Genomic DNA, 19,573 nt, shown 5'->3' with positions numbered 1-19,573 from the left:
AATAACTAGCATTAATATAGTGCTTTGATGTTTCATTTGATCCTGACAACAACCCTAAAGTGTAGGTGCTATTATTATCCCATTCTACAGATGAGAAAATGGAGGCACAGAAGGTCATATAACTTGCCCAGGGTAACACAGTTAGTTAAGCGTCCGAGGAAGACTTTGAACTCAGGTTTTCCAGACTCTGTGTCCAGTACTTTATACACTAAAGCTCCTAAAATAACCAAAGGATATTATTCCCCTTCCCTGTATATTTCAGGAATTGAATTTTGTGGGGCCTGATTTAGCCTCTCGGCATCTATGACTCATTATTGCAACCAGTCTAGGCAGATTCGCCTGTGGGTTGTGTGACCCATGGATCTCTCCTGCCTGATTTCTTCTTTCTCACCTTCTTGGTCCTAGGTCCCTTGGTCTCTTGATTTATATCCCAACCAATATTTCATTCTGAAGAGTTTGTGTATCACACAGGATGCATCTAGTTTCTGAAGACCATATGGTGCAAGCTCTGTATCAATCACTGGCCAAAAGCATCCCAGAATCCCTGAAGGTGAGATGGGAAGGTGATGGATGGGTCCCTGAGAAAGGATAAAAACTGAACAAGATCTGTGGTTCTGCTGTTAGCAAGAGAAAAGTGATGAAGTAGAAAGGAACAGTGATGATGAAACTAAATTATCTATTTCAATCATAAAAATCCAGTAAACATTTGCCCAATAAATATGTTTTATACAATAATTGGCTACAGTCATGTTTTCAGTATCTATAGCTACTGAAATTGGGTAACCAGATTAGTGTGTATGTGTGTGTGTGTGTGTGAGTGTGTGTGTTTCAAAGAGACTTCATTTAGGTGTGTGTACCCTTTATTTGGGATGACCAATATGGACTCTTCTCCAAGAACAAACCACAATTAGCTCGACCTTCTCAGACACACTTATTTGTTTGTCAGGATTTATTCGGAATAACCTGGATTTCTAAGAATCACTCGTGCCGGACCCTTTAACTATCTCCAAGGTCCCAAGGCAGCGGGATATATTCAGAAATGAAGCTGCTTTTTTTTTTTATCAGGATACCTGCCATAACTAAGCCTTCCCTCTCCCAAGCTCCCTTAGATGCTTCATTTCCCAGTCTCACACCCTTGGTCTTCATCAGTCTCCACCAGCTTCCTTCTGTTTTCTCTCCATGCCCAAGGTGTATGGCTCCATTTTCTATATCATTCATGGAAACCCCTTCAACCTGGAAGTGCTGGTGGACTCCTGGCCAGATTATCAGACTGTCATTACTCGGCCTAAGAAACAGGTAGGTAGGAAGAAGAGTAACAGAGCATAGCAAAACAAGGTAGGGGGTGCGGGATGACTGGCAATGGAGGGTCTACCAATAGGGGGTCCAATTGGTGCAGATGGAAAGACAGATAGCCAGTACCAGGGATAGCACTTCTAATCTGTTGGCTGCCATTTAGACCCCTAAGGAACTGTTGGAAAAGTGGAAGAATAACATAGAATCAGAGTCGGAAGGGACAGTAAGAGACAATGACAATAATAGTAATGACTAAAATCACTAATAGTCATATAGCATTTTAAGATTTGTAAAACACTGTATGTATGTATGTATATGTGCATACACATATAAATCTCATTTGGCAACAACAAATAACTCGGTTTCTATAGGTTTTTAAGGTTACTTTCAGCCCTAAGCCATAGGTGGGCAAGTATTATTATCCCATTTCACAGATGAAGAAACTGAGGCTTAGAAAAATGAAGGGATTTGCTCAATGTCCCAACTCTCCATAGTATTTGTCATCTCCTTCAATGTGGTGATTTAGAAGCAGATCCCATGGCTTTGAATACCAGTCCTTGGGCTAACAAGGTGGAGAAAGATATTGCTTCCATCATTATCAACACAATCCAAAATCCCCTATCTTCCAAATATTCCCTTTTCCAAACATCCCCCATCTTCCATTATCCCCCTTTCCATTTTAAATAGGAAATGGTTGACAGATTGGATCAATACACAAACACTTACCACATCTTCACCAAAGACCTACAGAAATGCCAGGAGTTTCTAGAATCTGCTGGGGTCATCGACTGGAACCAAGTCATTCAGATTCAAGGTAATTAGTCTTGGGCTAAGAAAATGTTGTTCTGTCATACTTAAAAACAAAAAAAGTTGGCCTGAACAAGTGTAGACAGAACTCAGTAAAAGGTGGTGACACCTTTCTCCTTCTTCTCCCAGGTTGCCAGGAGAACTTAGATAAAACCCTAAGAAAGATTGCAGCTTCCAAGCTCCTTCAGGTGGAACACTTAAGCAATGTTCTGTTTCTTAAAGAAGAAATTCTTCAACTTAGGACAACTGAGGGCAAGTTGGTGACAAGCATACCAGATACAAAGATTTTTGAGAGGTAAGAATTCAAGCTTAAAACCTTAAAATATGTTCGCATATATTTCCTGGTTTCCTAGTATCTCATTTGGTAGTGAAATGAGACAAATTTGGAAATGTAGGGTTTGGGATTAGTCTGTGTTAGAGGAGGCAAATGATAGCAGGAGTAGTAGCAGCAGCAGAAACAGCAGCAGCAAAAGCATTCATACAGCATAAAAAGTTTGCAAGCACCTTACATGTGTAATAACATTTCATCCTCACAACAACCCTGTGATGTAGGTGCCATTCTTCTTCTTCTTCTTCTTCTTCTTCTTTTTTTTTTTTTTAAAGCAATCGGGGTTAAGTAACTTGCTCAAGGTTACACGGCCAGTTATTTCTGGGTGTGGTGCTAAGTGTCTGAGCCTGGATTTGATCCAGGTCATCCCGACACTGGAGTCGCTGCTCTTACTCGCTGAGCCACCTGGCCCCCCCTAAGCAATTGGGGTTAAGTAACTTACTCAAGGTTACACGGCCAGGTGTTTTTGCGTGGGTGCTGAGTGTCTGAGCCCGGGATTTGATCTCCAGGTCTTCTCAACACTAAAGCCAGTGCTCTTACTCGCTGGGCTACCTGGCTGCCCCTATTATTCTTATTTTTAGTGAAGAAACTGAGATAAATAGGAGTAAAGTGACTTGCCCAGGGTCACACAACTAGTAAGTGTCTGAGGCAGACACTTACCTGAGTTCAAGTCCACTGCTCTCTCCTCTGAGCCAACTGGCTGGGAAGTGGGAGAAGGGCATCACATTTTGATAAAGGTTCTGTCGTACTGGGCTGGGTCCAAATGAGGGAGAATGGGAAGATACCAGGCACAGACTGAAGACGCTGGAATTTTTAGTGTGAAGAAGAGAAAAATCAAAGATGGGGAGGAGAAACCATAAGAATACAAGAATTATCTTCGAATATTTAAAGGCTGGCCTCTGTCAGATGTCAGAGCTATGGTGAATGGGTGGAAGTTACAGAAAATGACAATGTAGAAATCTAAGCTAAAATGTAACAAAAAGAAGAAGAGGTAGCGAGCTCTTCTTCAACAGAGGTCTTGGAGTCAAAGCTAAATGACTCACCACAGATGGGGGAGAGGGCATTCTTGCTCAGGTACAATCAACTCTCTGATTTAGGGAATGAATGATTGAACAAACATTTATCAAGAACTTACAATGTAGACAGCCTTGGCCATATGATTTGCAAAGGGGAGAAGGGAGAGAAATAAGTATTTATTCAGCACCTACTATACGCCAGGTGCTTTTACCCATATCATATCATTTGATCCTTGTAGCAACACCAAGAAGCAGACGCTATTGTTAACCCAGTTTTACAGATGAAGAAACTGAAACAGACAGAAATTCAGTGATTTGGCCAAGGTCGTTCAACTAGCAGGCATCTGAGGGGCAGATTTGAACTGAGGTCTTCCTGATTCTAGACTCAGCTTTCTACTGACCCACTCTAGAATTCTATCTCCCCTCAGACTCTAAGTTGGATTCGAGATAGCTGGGTGACTCAGTAAGTGGAGTACTGGTCTTTGAGTCATAAATGTGCCCTCAGACGCTAGTTGGGTCACAAGTCACCTGGCTCCTCAGTTTCCTTGGCTGTGAAATGGGGATGATAATGACATCGACTTCCGGGGCTTTCATGAGCATTGGATGAGATAACAAGGGCAAAGCATATTGCAAACCTTAAAGGGCTATACAAATGCTAGCTATTATTATTAAACAAAAATGCATTTTGGAGAGATTAGCCATTCATGGTGGAGATTTCAGAAAATTTGAAAGCAGAGATATAAATAACTGGGCTTAATTTCTTTGCAGTAGAAATCTGGAGTTCAAGTTTGCCCCCTTGAATGCATCACATGCGAAGCTCGTAAATGATCATTGGGATCTGGGTCTCAATGAGAAGAGCCTGAATTACGTCACACGTTGCATACAGAACTTCCCAGCTTTTTGTCTGCTGAACTCAGAGGGGAACCCCATCTCTTGGGCTGTCATGGATCAGACTGGGGAAATAAGGATGGCTTGTACCCTGCCCAAATACCGAGTGAATGGCATGGGATCTCACTTGATAGCTTGCCTTTTACAATATCTTAAAAAAGAAAATATTCCCTTTTTCCTACATGTAGCAGAAAAGAGGAAACATCTCTTTAGTTCTTTGACACGGCATGGTTTCCATTCTTACCCTCATGGATGGAACCAGTGGAAGTTAACCCCCCAAATGTAAAGCAAATACTGATTCAAGAGAGTATTTGAGGATGGAGAGAACACGTACAAATACATATATGAATATAGGCTTCATTTTCAACCCAGCATTTATCAGAGTATCTGACATATAGGAAGCATTTAATAAATATTTGTTGAATAAACGAACGAAAGTTACTAAATTAATTGGTCTTTGTCTGTCTGCATACCAATAGGCAAAGAGAATTCTTATCTTCCTTACCTTCTACTTCCTTACAAAGTCTAGAATAAGAGAATCACTAAATGACAACCAGCAACCTTTAAATTTTGCAAGGCATTGTACATGTTATTTTAGTCGATCCTCACAACAGCCTTTTGAGAAAACTAAGGCAAAGTGACTTGTCTAGAGCAACACAGTAAATATATGAGGCCAGACATGAACTCTTCTTGGTCAAGATTTGAACCCAGGTCTTCCTGCCTCCAGGTGTAATTCTCTTACCTACAGTGCTACCTGACTCATTCAGTCTAATCCCCATTATTTTGCAGATGAGAAAAATGAAGTCACTGAATGGCTTTAAGAATCTTACAGATTGTTAAAGACTTTTGTAGAGAGAAGATTGGAATCTTAAGTAGTAAAAAGAAGGCTAGATTTGGGCAGGGACTGATTTTCCTCACCTGAAACTTAAGGGAGTTGAAGCCCTTTCTGTCTAAGGTCCCTCCCAGCACTGATTATACAGATCATCTAAGTACAAACCCGATTTGATTTATGAGACTTCTATATGACATCATCACACACAGACAGCCTTTCCACTACTCCAGGATGTCTCCTATACAATCACAGTTCTCAGAAGTGGAAGTCTAGCAGTGTCCGTGGACAAATTCTGTTTGCCCATACAGATTTAAAATCAGTGCCTTCATTTCATTAACAATATCTTTTGTTTTGGTTTTTATTTTCCATGGGAGAATTCCATTCCCCATTTCCTGAAATTGTCACTGTGTTATTGTGCAGGCTTATTTTGTTTATCCATTTGTGATTCCTAATTTGGAAACTCCCTCAACCTATATATATATATATATGTATATATAAATAATCAGTAATTCCTCTGTAACTTCTGTCCTTGGAGGATTGCCAAAGACCTTTGGGAATTTAAGTGATTGCCCACAGTCATACAGCTTGAGTATGTCAGAAACAGAATTCGAACCCAGATTTTCCTGATTCTGAAGATGGTGCCATTTTTTCTTTGCCTTGCACATAGTAGGGACTTAAAAAATTGATGTTGAATTGAATTTAATGTCTCTGGGCCTCAGTTCCACTAAACAATTCTCTAAAGTCTCTCACCTCTAAATCTTTCTGTGTAGACTAACTCAAAGTAGTTTACATATTTGACACTATATTCTGGTCATCAGATGCTATATAGGGCAGAAATTCCAGTTCAAAGGAGAGACTGCATGCAGTTCTGTTGCTCTGAATCAGCAGAATTATCTAGTTGACTGATAGGTGCTGAATCAGGCGGGATCTCTGACTGAAACCCAGGTCAAGAATTTAAAGGAACTCAGTCAGACAAGAGAAAGATTGTTGCATGGATTGTAGGATAAGTAGCTGACACCTCAACTTTACTCTCATCTGAACTGGTTAAAGGGAGAAAGAATATATTGTACACACACAACTGGGTACAAGATTTAATTCAACGAGTTAATAGAAGAGAAAGGGAAGAAGAGAGGAGGGAAATAGAGGAAAGACAGATTAAGGGAGGAGTTAGTCCTGAGCAAAATGAACTCTAAGATGTAAGAAATATCTATAGCTCTTTGGAGGAGGTAAAAATAGGAATCTATCTGAGGAGGTGCCCATAGATTGGTGAATGGATGAATAAGTTATGTGTTGTGAGAAGTGAAGGGGATGATTTCAGAGACTTCTAGGAAGACATATATGACCCATTGCTTAGTGAAGTAAAGAGAATCAGGAGAAGAACACTATGCAGCAGCAATATGAGTAAAGGGGAGTTTTTATTGGTGTAATGACCGAGTGCAATGCCAGAGGACTGATGAGTAAACTTGCCACCTACTGCCAAACCAAGAGGTGAAGGACTCAGGGTGCAAGGAAAAGACTTAGAAAATATTGGAACACAGCCAACAGGGAGATTTGTTTTGATTGACAATACATATTTCTAACAAGGTTTATTTTTCTTTGGGTCTCAAGAAGGCAGATGTTTGGTCATTGGAAAAATAAAATATAGTTTTAAAAGAGCTTCAATTGACCTCTGCCCCTCTCTTCCCCACCTTCCCCCTAGTCCAGTTCTTCTACTTCTGCCCTCTGAGACTAAGCACAACAAGTCTCATCCTTTCTCCATGTGACAGCCCTTCCAATATTTGGAGGTAGCTATTATAGGCTCTTGGAATAACTGAGAGGAAGGGGGGAAGGTGGGAAGACAGGAAGGCAATAACTGGCCAATGAAAATCTAATCTGTGGAACTTTGGGCAAAATGGTCTATTTAGTATCAGTCTGAACTTCTACATGAATAATGACACAGAATGCCTCCCTCTATCTGACCCAGTGCAGATATCTAGACAGTTTCCTTCTGGCTTTCTACCAAGTAATGAAAAGCCTTTTAATTGGCAGCTAAGGGAGAACTGAGCACGCACACAAAAAGTACAAACATAGAAGAAATCTCTCTTTCCCTGCCTAGGAAGTGACAGTCCATAGAGAACTAAGCCTGGAGTGAGGAACACCTGAGTTCAGATCTGACCTCAAGCATTTGCTAGCTAGCTATATGACCTTGGACAAGTCTTTAACCTCTGTTTTCCTCAATTTTCTCAACAATTAAATGGGGATAATAACAGCACCAACCTCCCAGGATTGTTATAATGATCCAATGAAATAAAAATGCTTAACACAGTACCTGTCATATAGTAGGTACTTAATAAATGATCATGCCATCCATCCTTCCCTGAAAGCTGTTATTGAAGAGGAAGAACCATGACAAGCTTCTGGGCAAGGAGAGGCAACTGATGCTGTTTACTGGAGTGCCACGTGGTCACAAATGAATGCATGGCATCTCTTGTTCCTTCCGCCCTGCTTGTCTTGTTCTTAAGTGATTGGGTATTAGAACAAACCGGGTTACAGCTTCGTAGTCTTAAAAAAATAAAAAAAAATAAATCAGAGGCCCAGCAACTTGAATCTGGGAGTAGTCACAGCAACCAAACCAGCCTGCTAATGGATTTGGCGGTTGACTAACTACGTCCTGCAAACACAGAAAGGATTTGTCTGTCAGTTGAGCCACACACAGAAGCCAATTTGTTGAAGTTCATCTTTTGTAGTGGCCACTTTACACTTGGGTTCACTCTCTCCAGGGACCAATCAAGCAATAAACATTTTTAAGCCCCTACTATTTGCCCAGCACTTTACTGATTGTTGGAAATACAAAAAGAGGTAAAAAGACAGTCCCTGCCCAGAAGGACCTTATGACCATGCAAACAAGTACAAAGAAAGCAAGCTGTATATAGAATAAATAGGGAAGAATTAATAGAGAAAAAGCACTGGAATGAAGAAGGGTTAGGGAAGTCTTCCTGTGGAAGGTGAGATTTTAGTTGGGACTCCAAAAAAGCCAGGAAGGTCATTAGTCTGAGTCGGGGAAGGAGAGCATTCCAGGCATGGGGAACAGACAGAGTGAATGCCCCGAGCTCATAGATAAACCATCTTGTTCGTAAACTAGTCAGGAAGTCAGTGTCACTGATCAAAGATTATGTGTCAGAGAGTAAGGTGGAAGAAGACTGGGAAGGTAAGGGGGAATGGCTTAGGTTATGAAGGACTTAGAATGCTAAACCCAGAATTTTGTATTTGCTCCTAGGGGTAACAGGGAGCCACAAGAGTTTATTGGATAGGGGTAGGTGACATGATCAGGCTTGTGTTTCAGAGAAATCACTTTAGTGGCTGAATGGAGGATGGATTGGAATGGGCGAGGGCTTGCAGCAGGCAGACCCACCAGCATCTATCGCAATAAGCAAGGGCAGAGGTGTGTGATAAGAGTGTGCTACCAGTTTGGGAATGGTCTGTACTCCAGGTCTTGCTGTATCTTCCCGGTAAATAACCCTTGGTAAAAAGCTACCTGATGTGGCTTGAATCACGGATCTGGAGGTGGGATAGACCTCAGAGGGCTTCCAATCCCAACCCCTCATTTCCAGCAGTCACAAAGACTCTAGCACAAAACAGAGTCTTTGGCACATTGTAAGTATTTAATAAATGTTTGTTGACTGACACAGGAGAATGGAATGGAGCTGCTGTGGTCAGGATTCATGATAGCTTAACCCTATTTAGCTGTTTCAAGAACAGACATTGCATGGTGTGGTGGAAAGAATACTGGTCCAAAGACCTGACTCCAAATCCAGCCTCTTTTATGTAACATCGATACTGTTGCTTCTAAAGTGATTAAAAATGAAAAGCATATCATCTCTCTGGGCCTCAGTTTCCCCATATGTAAATGAGGGGCTTGAATTAGATATCTTCCAAGATCTCTTTCAACTCCAAATCCTATAACAATTAATCAATCAAACAAAAAGACATTAAGAGCTGACTGGGAGCCAGACACTCTAAGATTATGAGAATATATTGTTACTAGGAAATTAACATTTGCTATTATAAAATTTATTGTTTTAAGAACAGTTTTGAGTGACTGTGTCATTTTTTCCTTGTTTCGTTCTGGTTTTTTTTGTTTGTTTGTTTTGGGGTTTTTTTTTTTTTTTTTGCTTTTTGGAGGAGGGAAAGTAGGGCAATTGGGGTTAAGTGATTTGTCCAAGGTCACACAGCTAGTAAGTGTGAAGTGTCTGAGGCTGGATTTGAACTCAGGTCCTCCTAACTCCAGGGCCAGTACTCTATTCACTGCACCACCTAGCCACCCCGACTAAGTCATTTTGACCATTACAAATATGCACATTAAAAATAAAAGACATAGGAAGAAAAACATGAGAGAAAGAACTGATAAGTAGAAGTAGGTATAGAATAACTTTACTTGTATACCTATTTGTGTTTAATGGTAGCCATCTCTAGAACAGGACATGGGGTGAGTGAAGAAAAAAAAGGAAATAAAAAGAAATTTGCATAACTTGGTTGTATGTTTGAAAGGAATAGCAAGCTGTAAATGGGAGATTTGAAGTTTCACGAACAATCATCTTTTTATTGTACTGTGTTATGGAAATGCTTGTTCAGTTCTGTGAATTGAAAATACAATACATTTTTTAAAAAGAATGTGGGCATAATGAAGACCGGGATTATTTTCCTTTCTTGTCTGTGTCGTTAGCACGTTGCACCGCGATTTGTACATGACACATATGTAGAGGAAACTATGGATTTGGATGGAATTTTTATCATTTGTATGTGACTTTGGACCGGTAAAAAAAAAAAAAAACCAATTCTGAGAAGACAAGCTTTCAAACGAGAAGCTCCTGCTTCACCTGGTGAGCACTTGGACCTTGTTAATCTGGTTCTTTTGGACTTGATTTTAATATATTCTTTTCCAACAGGTTGATTAGGAAATCATCAGGCACCCTTGCTCTTCTAGTCCTTTCCTCAAAGGCTACTGTCAGTCTTAACACACCCACAAATCTGTTTAAACAAAGAAAGCAAGACAAATATCATCTCCAAACATTTATTTCCATACTTTTGGTAGTGTAGCTTAGTCTCGAACTCACAGGCTGCAATACAAATGAAGAAATTGGCTGAGTAGCACATCCTCATAAACCATCGGAGGAGAGAGGGGTGGCCTTTCCACTGCCCTGGGTTTGGATTTGCTGAGGACTGATGATCCCTTGGACCAAGCTCCAGCAGCCCTAATGAGGCCAAGGAGCACTGACTATGGAGGTATGGAAGGTTTCTCAAAATTTATCATTGTTCACTGACTTCTGCACCTAATCTGACTGGTCTTCAAACATAGAAAGCAAATAGCCTTTCCTTATTAACTCAGATGGTTAATCTGATGCAAGCACCAAATAATCAATTATTCCACCTGAGGAAAACCGTCTAGCTTCAAGCAACAGAATCCCTGATGGGGAAATCCCATCTTGTGGTGTCCTGAAAAGAACATTGGTTTTGAAATCAGAGTCTTGGCTTAGATTCCCAGCTCTGGCACTCCCTAACTTTGTGATCTCAGCAAGATATCACCTCAGTGATCTTTAAGATGATGGGTATAACCTATATATACCCTAGATGCAGAGATACCACTGCTAGATCTAACAAACCCAAAGAGATGAAGGAAAAAGGACCCACACATGCAAACACATGTATAGCACCTTCTTTTTGTGGTGACAAAGAACTGGAAAGTGAGAGAATGTCCATCAACTGGGGATGGCCAAACAGGTTATGGTATGTGACGGTGATGAAATATTGAGCTAAAACTTATCTGAGTGTCCATTGATGAGGCACTGCTGTCAGTTGCCCAATCGATGGTGTTGGGATAGTACTGCAGTGTTATTATACCCAGGGCAGAGGCTTCATTGTATACAAAAGTCAGTGAGCCCAGAGCATTGGTTTCAATGACATTATGTAGCATATGAATATGCATGAGCAGCATTTGTATAATGAAATTTTACAGAAAAGGGGAGAAAAGAAGGCTGCCTACATCAGGAAACTGATTGAACTAGCTAGTCGAAACTGGAACACGAAGTTTGTGTCCCAACCTGGTTTTTCCAGACTTTAGTAAGATGGGGAACATGTTTGACAATGACAGGAAACTCAAGATAGCCTGGGGCAGAGATTTTTCTTAGCACAATGGTAGCAAGAAGCCATAGCCAGAAATTTTCTTGTCACACTATTGTGCTGTAAGAAATGTTGGTGAAGGGGGATGATTTCAGAAAAACCTGGAAAGACATCAGTTCATAACGGATGCAAAGTGAAGGGAGCAGAGCCAGGAGAACAATTTATATAATACCAATATTATAAAGATAAACAACTTTGAAAAACTTAGTAACTCTGATGAACACAATGACCAACCACAATTTCAAAAGACTCAAGAATGAAACATGTTAACTAGAAAACTGATGGACTCGGAGTGCAGATAGAAGCATATTTTCTTTTTCTTTTTTCTTTCTTTGTTATGTGGCTGTGGCTAATATAGGAATTTAATTTACATGCCATATATATTTGTAATGGGTTTTGTTTTTCTTGCCTTCTCAGTGATTGGGAGAATAATATGGGAAGGGGGAGAATTTGGAACTGGAAATAAAACAAATTTTTTTAATTAAAAAGAGAAAAAAATAAAATGATAGGTTAGACTAGCTGATCTTTAAGCTCTCTCCCAGCTCTGATGTCTATACAGGGTGGGGGACCTGCAGCTTCAAGGTCACATGTGGCCTTCTAGGTCCTTGGGTATGGTCTTTCCACTGAGTCCAAGTTTCATAGAACAAATCCTTTTATTAAGGGGATTTGTTCTGTGAAGTTTGGATTCAGTCAAAGGGCCACTCTTGAGGACCTAGCGGGTCATATGTGGCCTCAAGGCTGCAGGTTCCCTACCCCTGGATGACCATAATAGTGTACTGAGACATTGTGTGTTTTGGGTACTGAGAGATTAAGCCCAGGGTCACAAAGCCTCCATGGGTTAGAAGCAAGACTGGAACCCAAGTCTTTCTGACTCCAATGCTGGTTCTCCACTCATGGGACTGTGATGGCTCTCTTGTATACTTGAAAACTAAGAACAAGATAAAATGCATAAGACATAAAAAATAAGGAGTATTAGGCAGGTAAATGACCCAGTGGATAGCTAGGTCTGGAGACAGGAAGACCTAAGTTTAAATCTGACCTCAGAGGGGTATGACCCTAGGCAAGTCACTTAGCTTCTCTTTGACTCAGTTTTCTCAACTGGAAAATGGAGATGATAATAATGCCTACCTTTCAGGGTTGCTGTGAGGATCAAATGAGATAATAATATTGGTAAGGCTCTTAGCACAGAGCCTAGCACATTTGTCGTTATTTAGCTGATTAGTCATGTCTAATTCTTGACCTCATTTGGTGTTTTCTTGGCAAAGATACTGAAGTGGTTTGCCATTTTCTTTTCCAGCTCATTATAGCAAATGAGGAGACTGAGTCAGGCAGGGTTAAGTGACTTTCCCAGGGTCACACAACTAGTAAGTGACTGAGGCTGGATTTGACCTCACAAAAGATGAGTCTTTCTGACTCCAGACCCTGCACTGTATCCACTGTACTGACTAGCTGCCACCTTGCACAGAATAAACCTTGAACAAATGCTTGTTTCCACTTATAGATTCATGGAGCCAGAAGTAATATCCAGGGTCACCTAGTCCAACTCCCTTCTTTAATTCTGGCTGCTTCTTAGCAACTACAAAAGCATTGTAGCTCCCCACCTTGGGGACCCTTTTCCCCACCCCGACTGATGTCTCATCGTATGGGCCAATCTACGGCCTGGCAAGCACTGAATATTGCCTTCGGTAGAATTTGTGTTTGTAAGATCATTCTTGCCCTTCGGGACCAACGTCATGCAAGGATCAAGCAGGATCATTTTACTGGATACTTGACAAGAGGGGCCTTGGGAAATGAACACCACTCCTGTATTTTCTGTCAGACAGGAAAGAAAAATTAAAAGAAAAAGCCAAGTGGTGCCGGACACCTAGGATCAGACCCTGGCTCTGCCACTTGTTATCTGTCTGCGCTAAGTGTTGGACTTACCCACCTGGGCTTCAGTGGCAATTGGGCCAGCTGGTCTCTGAGGTCCCTGTGAGGTCTAAATCTATGAGGGTGTCTTTGTTCACATTCCCCAATGAGGCTCAATGTGTTGACAATGCCAAGGAAATATGGCTATGTTCCCTCTTCACCTTTTTGAATCTTCATCTTCATTCAAGATTCATCTCAAATATCACCTCCCCCATCAAGCTTTTCCTGATTTCCCCTCCCTTATGAAGCTTTCTTCTTCCTCAATTATCTGTGTGCTGTCCTTGTTAAAGTACTTATGTCCTACACACACACACTCTCACCCGCACATACTCTCACACAAATTCACACACACATTCTCACATAAACACTCACACACACTCACACATTCACACACACTCACACACTCATACACATATGCACACACTCAACTACATTCACACACACATTCTCACACTCAAACTCATACACATACACTCACACATTCATACACACACTCATACATACACACACATTCGCACACTCACACAATTCACACACACATTGTCACACTCATATACACACACACAAAATAGAATGTGCATTGTAAAAAGTCAGGAGATGGTTCTTTTTTAAATGTTTTCTTTGTATCTCCATTGCCTAGAACTGTGCTTTGCCTGGAGTCGGCTCTCCAGACAAAACGCTAGGCAACCTACCAGGAAGTCACCCAGCAGGTTAAGGCAGAGCTCAGGTGGGAGCCAAGATCTCCTGGCTCCTATTCTGCTGGGTTTGGTTTTTCCCACTCTACCAAATAATCACTATTTATATTTTATCATATTATAGCACATCATGTCATATTATGTCATATCACGTCACATCATGTCACATTATATTGTAGCATGTTATATTATGTTGTGACCTGTCATATTATGTAATGTTATGTCATATTGTGTCATAGCTTATCATATCATATCACATCACATCACATCATCATAACATGTTATATCATGTTGTGTTATGTTATGTCATGTTGGGTTGTGTTATGTCATGACATACCATATTATATATTATTATACCTACTATATTCCAGGCATGGTGCTAAGTACTAGAGATACAAAGAAGAAGGAAAAAGAACAAAAGAAATAGAACGAAACAGCCCCTTCCCTCAAGCTGCTTACCTTCTAGGGGGACGGGGAAAGGAAATGTGTAGCTATACACACACACACACACACACACACATACACACATACACATACACACACACAGAAAGAAAATAAATGCAAGGTGGTTTTGGAAAGGAGGGTAGTAGCAGTTGGGGGGGTGGGTCAGGGAAGGTTCTGTGCTGTAGCTGGTGCCTGAGTTTATGTCTTGTTTCCAGGCATGGAAGTGGGAGGTGGAACCTTTCAGTGCTTCTGATTCTTATCAGATGGTTCTTGGCATCTCAGCAGAAATGACTGACTTGGAGGAGGTTGAATTCATGAATCTATAATCTTATGAAGCATGCAGGACCTGAGTCCAGACTTCTATTTTTGTAAGCAATTTATTTATTTAACAAACAGACACAGGTGCCTAAATTCCTTTGGAAACTGTGCCTGGAAAGGACTGTAACTGAGTCAGCCAGGCCTAGATTCATGCCCTTCCCTGGGTCTTTCACACCCGTGCCTCCCCCTCCACTCTAGCTGACACCACCATAGTCCAGTTCGTAGCTGGCTGTCCTCAGGTCTCCTATAAAAGGGCCCACTACTCTAGCCCCTGAGGGGTTGCCCTGCCTGAAACATCTCCTTTTCCTAACATAAAAAAGTCATCACATTATTCCTGGCCCTGAGAGCCTTCGAGACCATCGTTTGTTGGACAAATTAAAAACACCTCCTTATGGCCTTTGTGATTGAACTCCAACCTGCCTTTGTAATCTTTCCTCATACCATTCAAGTAATTACAGATTTGGAATTAGAAGGCACCCTTGAGGTTGAGTCCATCCCTCTCATTTTACAAGTGAGAAAACTGAGGCACAGAGAGTTCAAATGAGATTTGTCGCAGGTAGGAAGTTTCAGAAGTGATTTGTGAACTTAGATTTTCATGATTCCACTTCCAGTGTCCAGTCAATGGGGCCAACAATGGTCTGAACATCTGTTGTCTAGAGTTTGCTACCTTTATCCAAGAGCTCATAGGAGTAGACCTGGGGAAAGTGGCCCATCTTTAAAAAGTGATTCAGTCATTTAACATTCAATAAGTATTTGTTTGGCATTCCTTCTGTGCAGAGAGAGCACTATGGTCCTTTGAGATACTGAATCTGGGTTGAGGAGATGCACAAATAAGACACAGTGTCTGCTCTCGGGGTTCTATCTCACGGATCAGTCTACAGACACAGAGAACTATGCTGCACATTTCATTTTGCTCTGAAATAGGTGCAGAGGATTTCTGTGAGATCTAACAGGGAAGGAGTAAGGGAAGGCTTCCTGAGAGAGCGGGGATTTGAGGTGGGCTTTAAAGACTGGGTAGGAATACAATAGTCAAAGAAGAGGTAGAGGTTATTTCAGGAATCCAGCACAGTGTGGTCAAAGTCAGAGGGAAGGAGAGATCGGGTATGTTAGAAGGCAGAGAGAGCATAGACCAGTTTGGTCAGAGCACCAAGTACTTGCAGGGCAGTCATTTGGGCAAAACTGTGAAGGGAGCACAGAGTTATCTTTCAGATGACCTGCAGGCCAGGCCAAGGATGTTGAATTCTCATCAGGAAACAACCAAAGATTTCTGAGCAGAGGAGCAATATGACTGGCTATACACAGGGGGAAAATCACTCTGGCATCCAGAATGAATGGGGGTGGATGGGGGAGGAAATGGGGAGTGTGGTAGAGAAAAGTAGCAACATACTCTGCTAGAACACTGAGTCCAGCAAGATTATAATGAGGCCCTGTACTAGGCTAATGGTCACAACAACAGAGAGGAGGGGAACAGAAGCCAGAAATGTTGTGGGCCTCAGGCCAGTGGAGTCCACAGAACACGTTAACCAACTGACAGAATTGACAGAAAGGGAGAGAGAGGACAAGGGCAAACTCACGCTGATGCTTTGAGATATAGGGGACATCCTATACTGACCTGACAGTTATAACTAAGGCAGAAAGAATAAACAGAATCAAGTGACAATGGCCTCCAGGTTCTGCCCAGCTCTGTGACTTTATGTGGTGCCTTTCTTCCCAGATGGCCAGCCACTGGCCATTGTGGATATGGGTTAGTCACGTGTGACATCAGATCATAAACACAAAAGTAAACCTCTTTTTCATGAATGGGAAAGCTCTGGGAAAACCCAAGCCTTTTATTTCCTTGTCTCTAAATCTTCTGTTGACACGAAGTCCTCGAGCAATGAGTGACCCACAGCAACAGAGTGTCACTTGTTCTTAGAACTTTATATCAAGCTCCCTGAAGAAGGATTGTTGGCAGATGATCAGCTGGGTGGTGCAGGGGATAAAGCACAGGGCCTGGAGTTTGGAAGACCTGAGTTCAAATCCAACTTCAGGCATTTACTAGCTGTGTGATCCTGGACAAGTCACTTAACCCTGTTTGCCTTAGTTTCCTCAGCTGCAAAATGAACTGAAGAAGTAAACAACAAACCCCTCCAATATCTTGTCAAGAAAACCCCAAATGGGATCAGGAAGTCAGACATGACTGAAACCACTGTACAGCAACAAACAAAATAACCTAGTCATTTAATTTCTCTGTCCCTCAAGTTTCCTGAGCTGTGAAAAGAGGGGGTTGGATCTGAGGGCCTCAAAGTTTTCTTCTAGTTTAAATCTATAATCTTCTGATTAGAGAACTTTCCTTCAGACTTAGATCTATGATCTCAGGCTAGCTCTCAATGTTGGGGGGTTATTGTCATTGTTGGGGTAATTTTTACAAGTCTGTCTGTCTCTTTACAACTTCTACCCTCTGCTCCTAGCTCTGCCTTCCAGCACCAAAGAGAAGGATAAATCTAAGCTCTCTTCCACAGAAGAGTCCTCGAACGTGACTCTCATATCTTTCCCCCTGCCTTTGCCCCACTGGCCAAGTCTTTTCTGCACTAAATATTCCCAGTTCCTTATAATAATTGTCATAAGGCATGACCTTTAGGCCCTTGCTTCCTCTGGCCTGGCACCTAGAGGATCAGTATGACTCAATCTCAAGGACAGCAGAAGGAAGAGAAGAAACCAACACCATAAAGGTCCTATCGCAAGGATGTATTCTATCACAAGACTGCTATCCCATTATAAGCAAGAGCTCACCAAAGACAGCCACTGAAGGGAAGGGAGCAATCACCCTCCCTCGTTTAAGGATTATCAGAAATCACTGTGCAAGGGGAAGACAAAAATTCAAGAGACAAGAAGGTCAGGCTGGGAGAACAGTAAAATATACTACAGGGCAATATGGCGCCTAGACTTTAACATAGTCTTCCCACGTATTGCATTTCTCTTTTTGGACACTATGACTTTTTAATATAATCTGAATTCTTATCAGTTTTTTTGACAGCCATATCATCCTGTTGATTTATATTGTGCCTGTAATCCACTAAATTCCAATAACTTTTTTCAGTTGATCTGTTGTCTAGCCAAGTCTTTTCCATTTTGTTCTGTAAAGCTGATTTTTAACCCAAATCTAAGGCTTTGCCTTCATCCCAATTGGATTTGAAGGCAATAAATTCAATCCAATCCTCTAACCTGTCAAGAACTTTTAGATTCCTTCTTATGTCACCCATATTGATTGCTGTTTATAATTTGGTGTTATCAGTCAATCGGACAAGCTACTATCTATTCTTTTGTGTGAGCCTTTGAGAAACTGTTAAACAGCAAAGGACCAAAGGAAATCCCCGGAATATTCCACTAGAGACCTCTTTCACAGAAGATATGGTAATTTAGCCATTTCTGGATCCAACTAATTATTGTATAGCAGAGTAGCATTAGAGGCTATGTCATGACAATATCTTGCTAAAATCTAGGTAAGCTGTAATGGCCAACATTGCCTTGAACTACCAGTCTGGTAACCCTGTCCAAAAAGGCAGGGAAGTTAGTGTGGTAGGAACTGTTGTGGAGGGAGGCATGCTGGTTTTTATGCTTCACTTCTTCCATTTCTAAATGTTCACTAGTTGTCCCTTCTGTGATGCTTCAAGAACAGGGTGAATCACTGAAGGTGAAAGAGCTCACTGGGCCAAGAGGTTGCACACTCCATTTTCATCCATTCTTCTTGTTATACTTCTTTTTAAAATAAGAACAGAATTTGCCTTTCTGCTTCTCATTGTCTTCCCTGTTTTCCATAGTCTTCCAAGTATCACTCACACTGGCTCAGCAAATAACATTGGCAGGCTCTTTCAGTACAATACTTCAGTATTTAGCTCATCTAATCCAAGCATTTTGAATTCATCAAAGGTAATTAGTTTATATGTTACTATCTACCTGCCTTTCTTGGGATTCTATTGCTATAATCTGTGTCCTGTGTTCTAAGGGCCTTTCCACCTCTTACATTCTGAATTCTAGGTTCTGGGGTCCTTTCTAATATCCTATCTTCTAAGATTCCTTAAAGTTCTAATGTTCTAGGTCCCAAGTACCTTTCCATTTATAGCTTTCTATGTTCTATATTCTATATTCAAAGGCACTTTCCAGTTCTGAAATTCTCTGTTCCATGTTCTACGTTTCCTTCTAGTTTGAAAGTTGAAGGTATTCTAGGGTACCTATAAATTCTAATGTTCTTAGTTTTAAGTTCCCTCCCACCTCTGAAATTCTGTGATTTTCCAACTCTGACAGCCTATGTTCTCTGTTCTAAGATACTCCAATGCTTTTGGTTCCTTGAACCTCTGCCATTCTATAACCTGTATTTCAGCAGCTCAGATAAATCTAACATTCCATTTCCTGCAGTTTAAGCTCCCCTCCATCTTTGACATTCTTAATTTCTTTTTGATTTTAACGTTTGACTCTATGTTCTGAATGTCTCTTCATGTTCTTCATGTTCCAATAGTCTAGGGTCTAAGGGCCCTCCCGGCTATGATGCTCTGTGATTCTGTAACCTCAGAAACATTTGCTATTTGCTTATGATTTCTTCCTGTCTTCTGGCATCTCTCCCAAACTACTTTGCATTTAATTTTTATTTATCTTCATGTATATTTTTTTTAAAGCAATCGGGGTTAAGTAACTTGCTCAAGGTTACACGGCCAGGGTGTTTCTGGGTGGGTGCTAAAGTGTCTGAGACCGGGATTCGATCTCCAGGTCTTCTCAACACTGGAGCCGGTGGTCTTACTCGATGTGCTACCTGGCCGCCTGTAGCAGCAAGCACCCCAAGCGCGTCCTCAGGGTTTGCTGCCCATACAGGTTCTTGGATCTGCTTTGTTAAAGGAAAGCAACTCAAAATGGG

At 41.3% G+C, this 19,573-nt stretch overlaps 1 protein-coding gene and 1 long non-coding RNA gene across 2 annotated transcripts in view; both read left to right on the top strand.

The window, feature by feature from the left end:
• The first annotated feature begins 433 nt into the window (after positions 1–433).
• On the top strand, positions 434–4,618 carry LOC138177099 (glycine N-acyltransferase-like protein 2). Its single transcript, XM_069108087.1, has 5 exons — positions 434–550; positions 1,189–1,296; positions 1,981–2,107; positions 2,230–2,395; positions 4,216–4,618. The coding sequence occupies exons 1-5, from the start codon at positions 473–475 to the stop codon at positions 4,616–4,618; spliced, it is 882 nt and encodes a 293-aa protein (XP_068964188.1). The 5' UTR covers positions 434–472.
• A 13,757-nt stretch (positions 4,619–18,375) lies between these two features.
• LOC138177047 (uncharacterized) overlaps positions 18,376–19,573 on the top strand; it is a 3,095-nt gene continuing 1,897 nt past the window's right edge. The window contains exon 1 of the long non-coding RNA XR_011172421.1: positions 18,376–18,594. This is a non-coding gene — a long non-coding RNA (uncharacterized lncRNA). The remainder of the gene's footprint in view (positions 18,595–19,573) is intronic.

Source organism: Petaurus breviceps, unplaced genomic scaffold (assembly GCF_028583685.1).
Source record: "Petaurus breviceps papuanus isolate PSGF00001 unplaced genomic scaffold, PetGlider_PUasm1.0 90330, whole genome shotgun sequence".
Classification (NCBI taxonomy): Eukaryota; Metazoa; Chordata; class Mammalia; order Diprotodontia; family Petauridae; genus Petaurus; species Petaurus breviceps.
Note: the sequence above shows the minus strand (reverse complement) of the source record. Positions and strands in the feature narration are given on the sequence as shown.

Coding starts and splice junctions, on each gene's coding strand:
- LOC138177099 (XM_069108087.1), top strand. CDS start 473: ATGCATCTAGTTTCTGAAGACCATATGGTGCAAGCTCTGTATCAATCA. Junction 551..1,188: donor GCATCCCAGAATCCCTGAAG/GTGAGATGGGAA, acceptor TCCATGCCCAAG/GTGTATGGCTCCATTTTCTA. Junction 2,396..4,215: donor GATACAAAGATTTTTGAGAG/GTAAGAATTCAA, acceptor TCTTTGCAGTAG/AAATCTGGAGTTCAAGTTTG.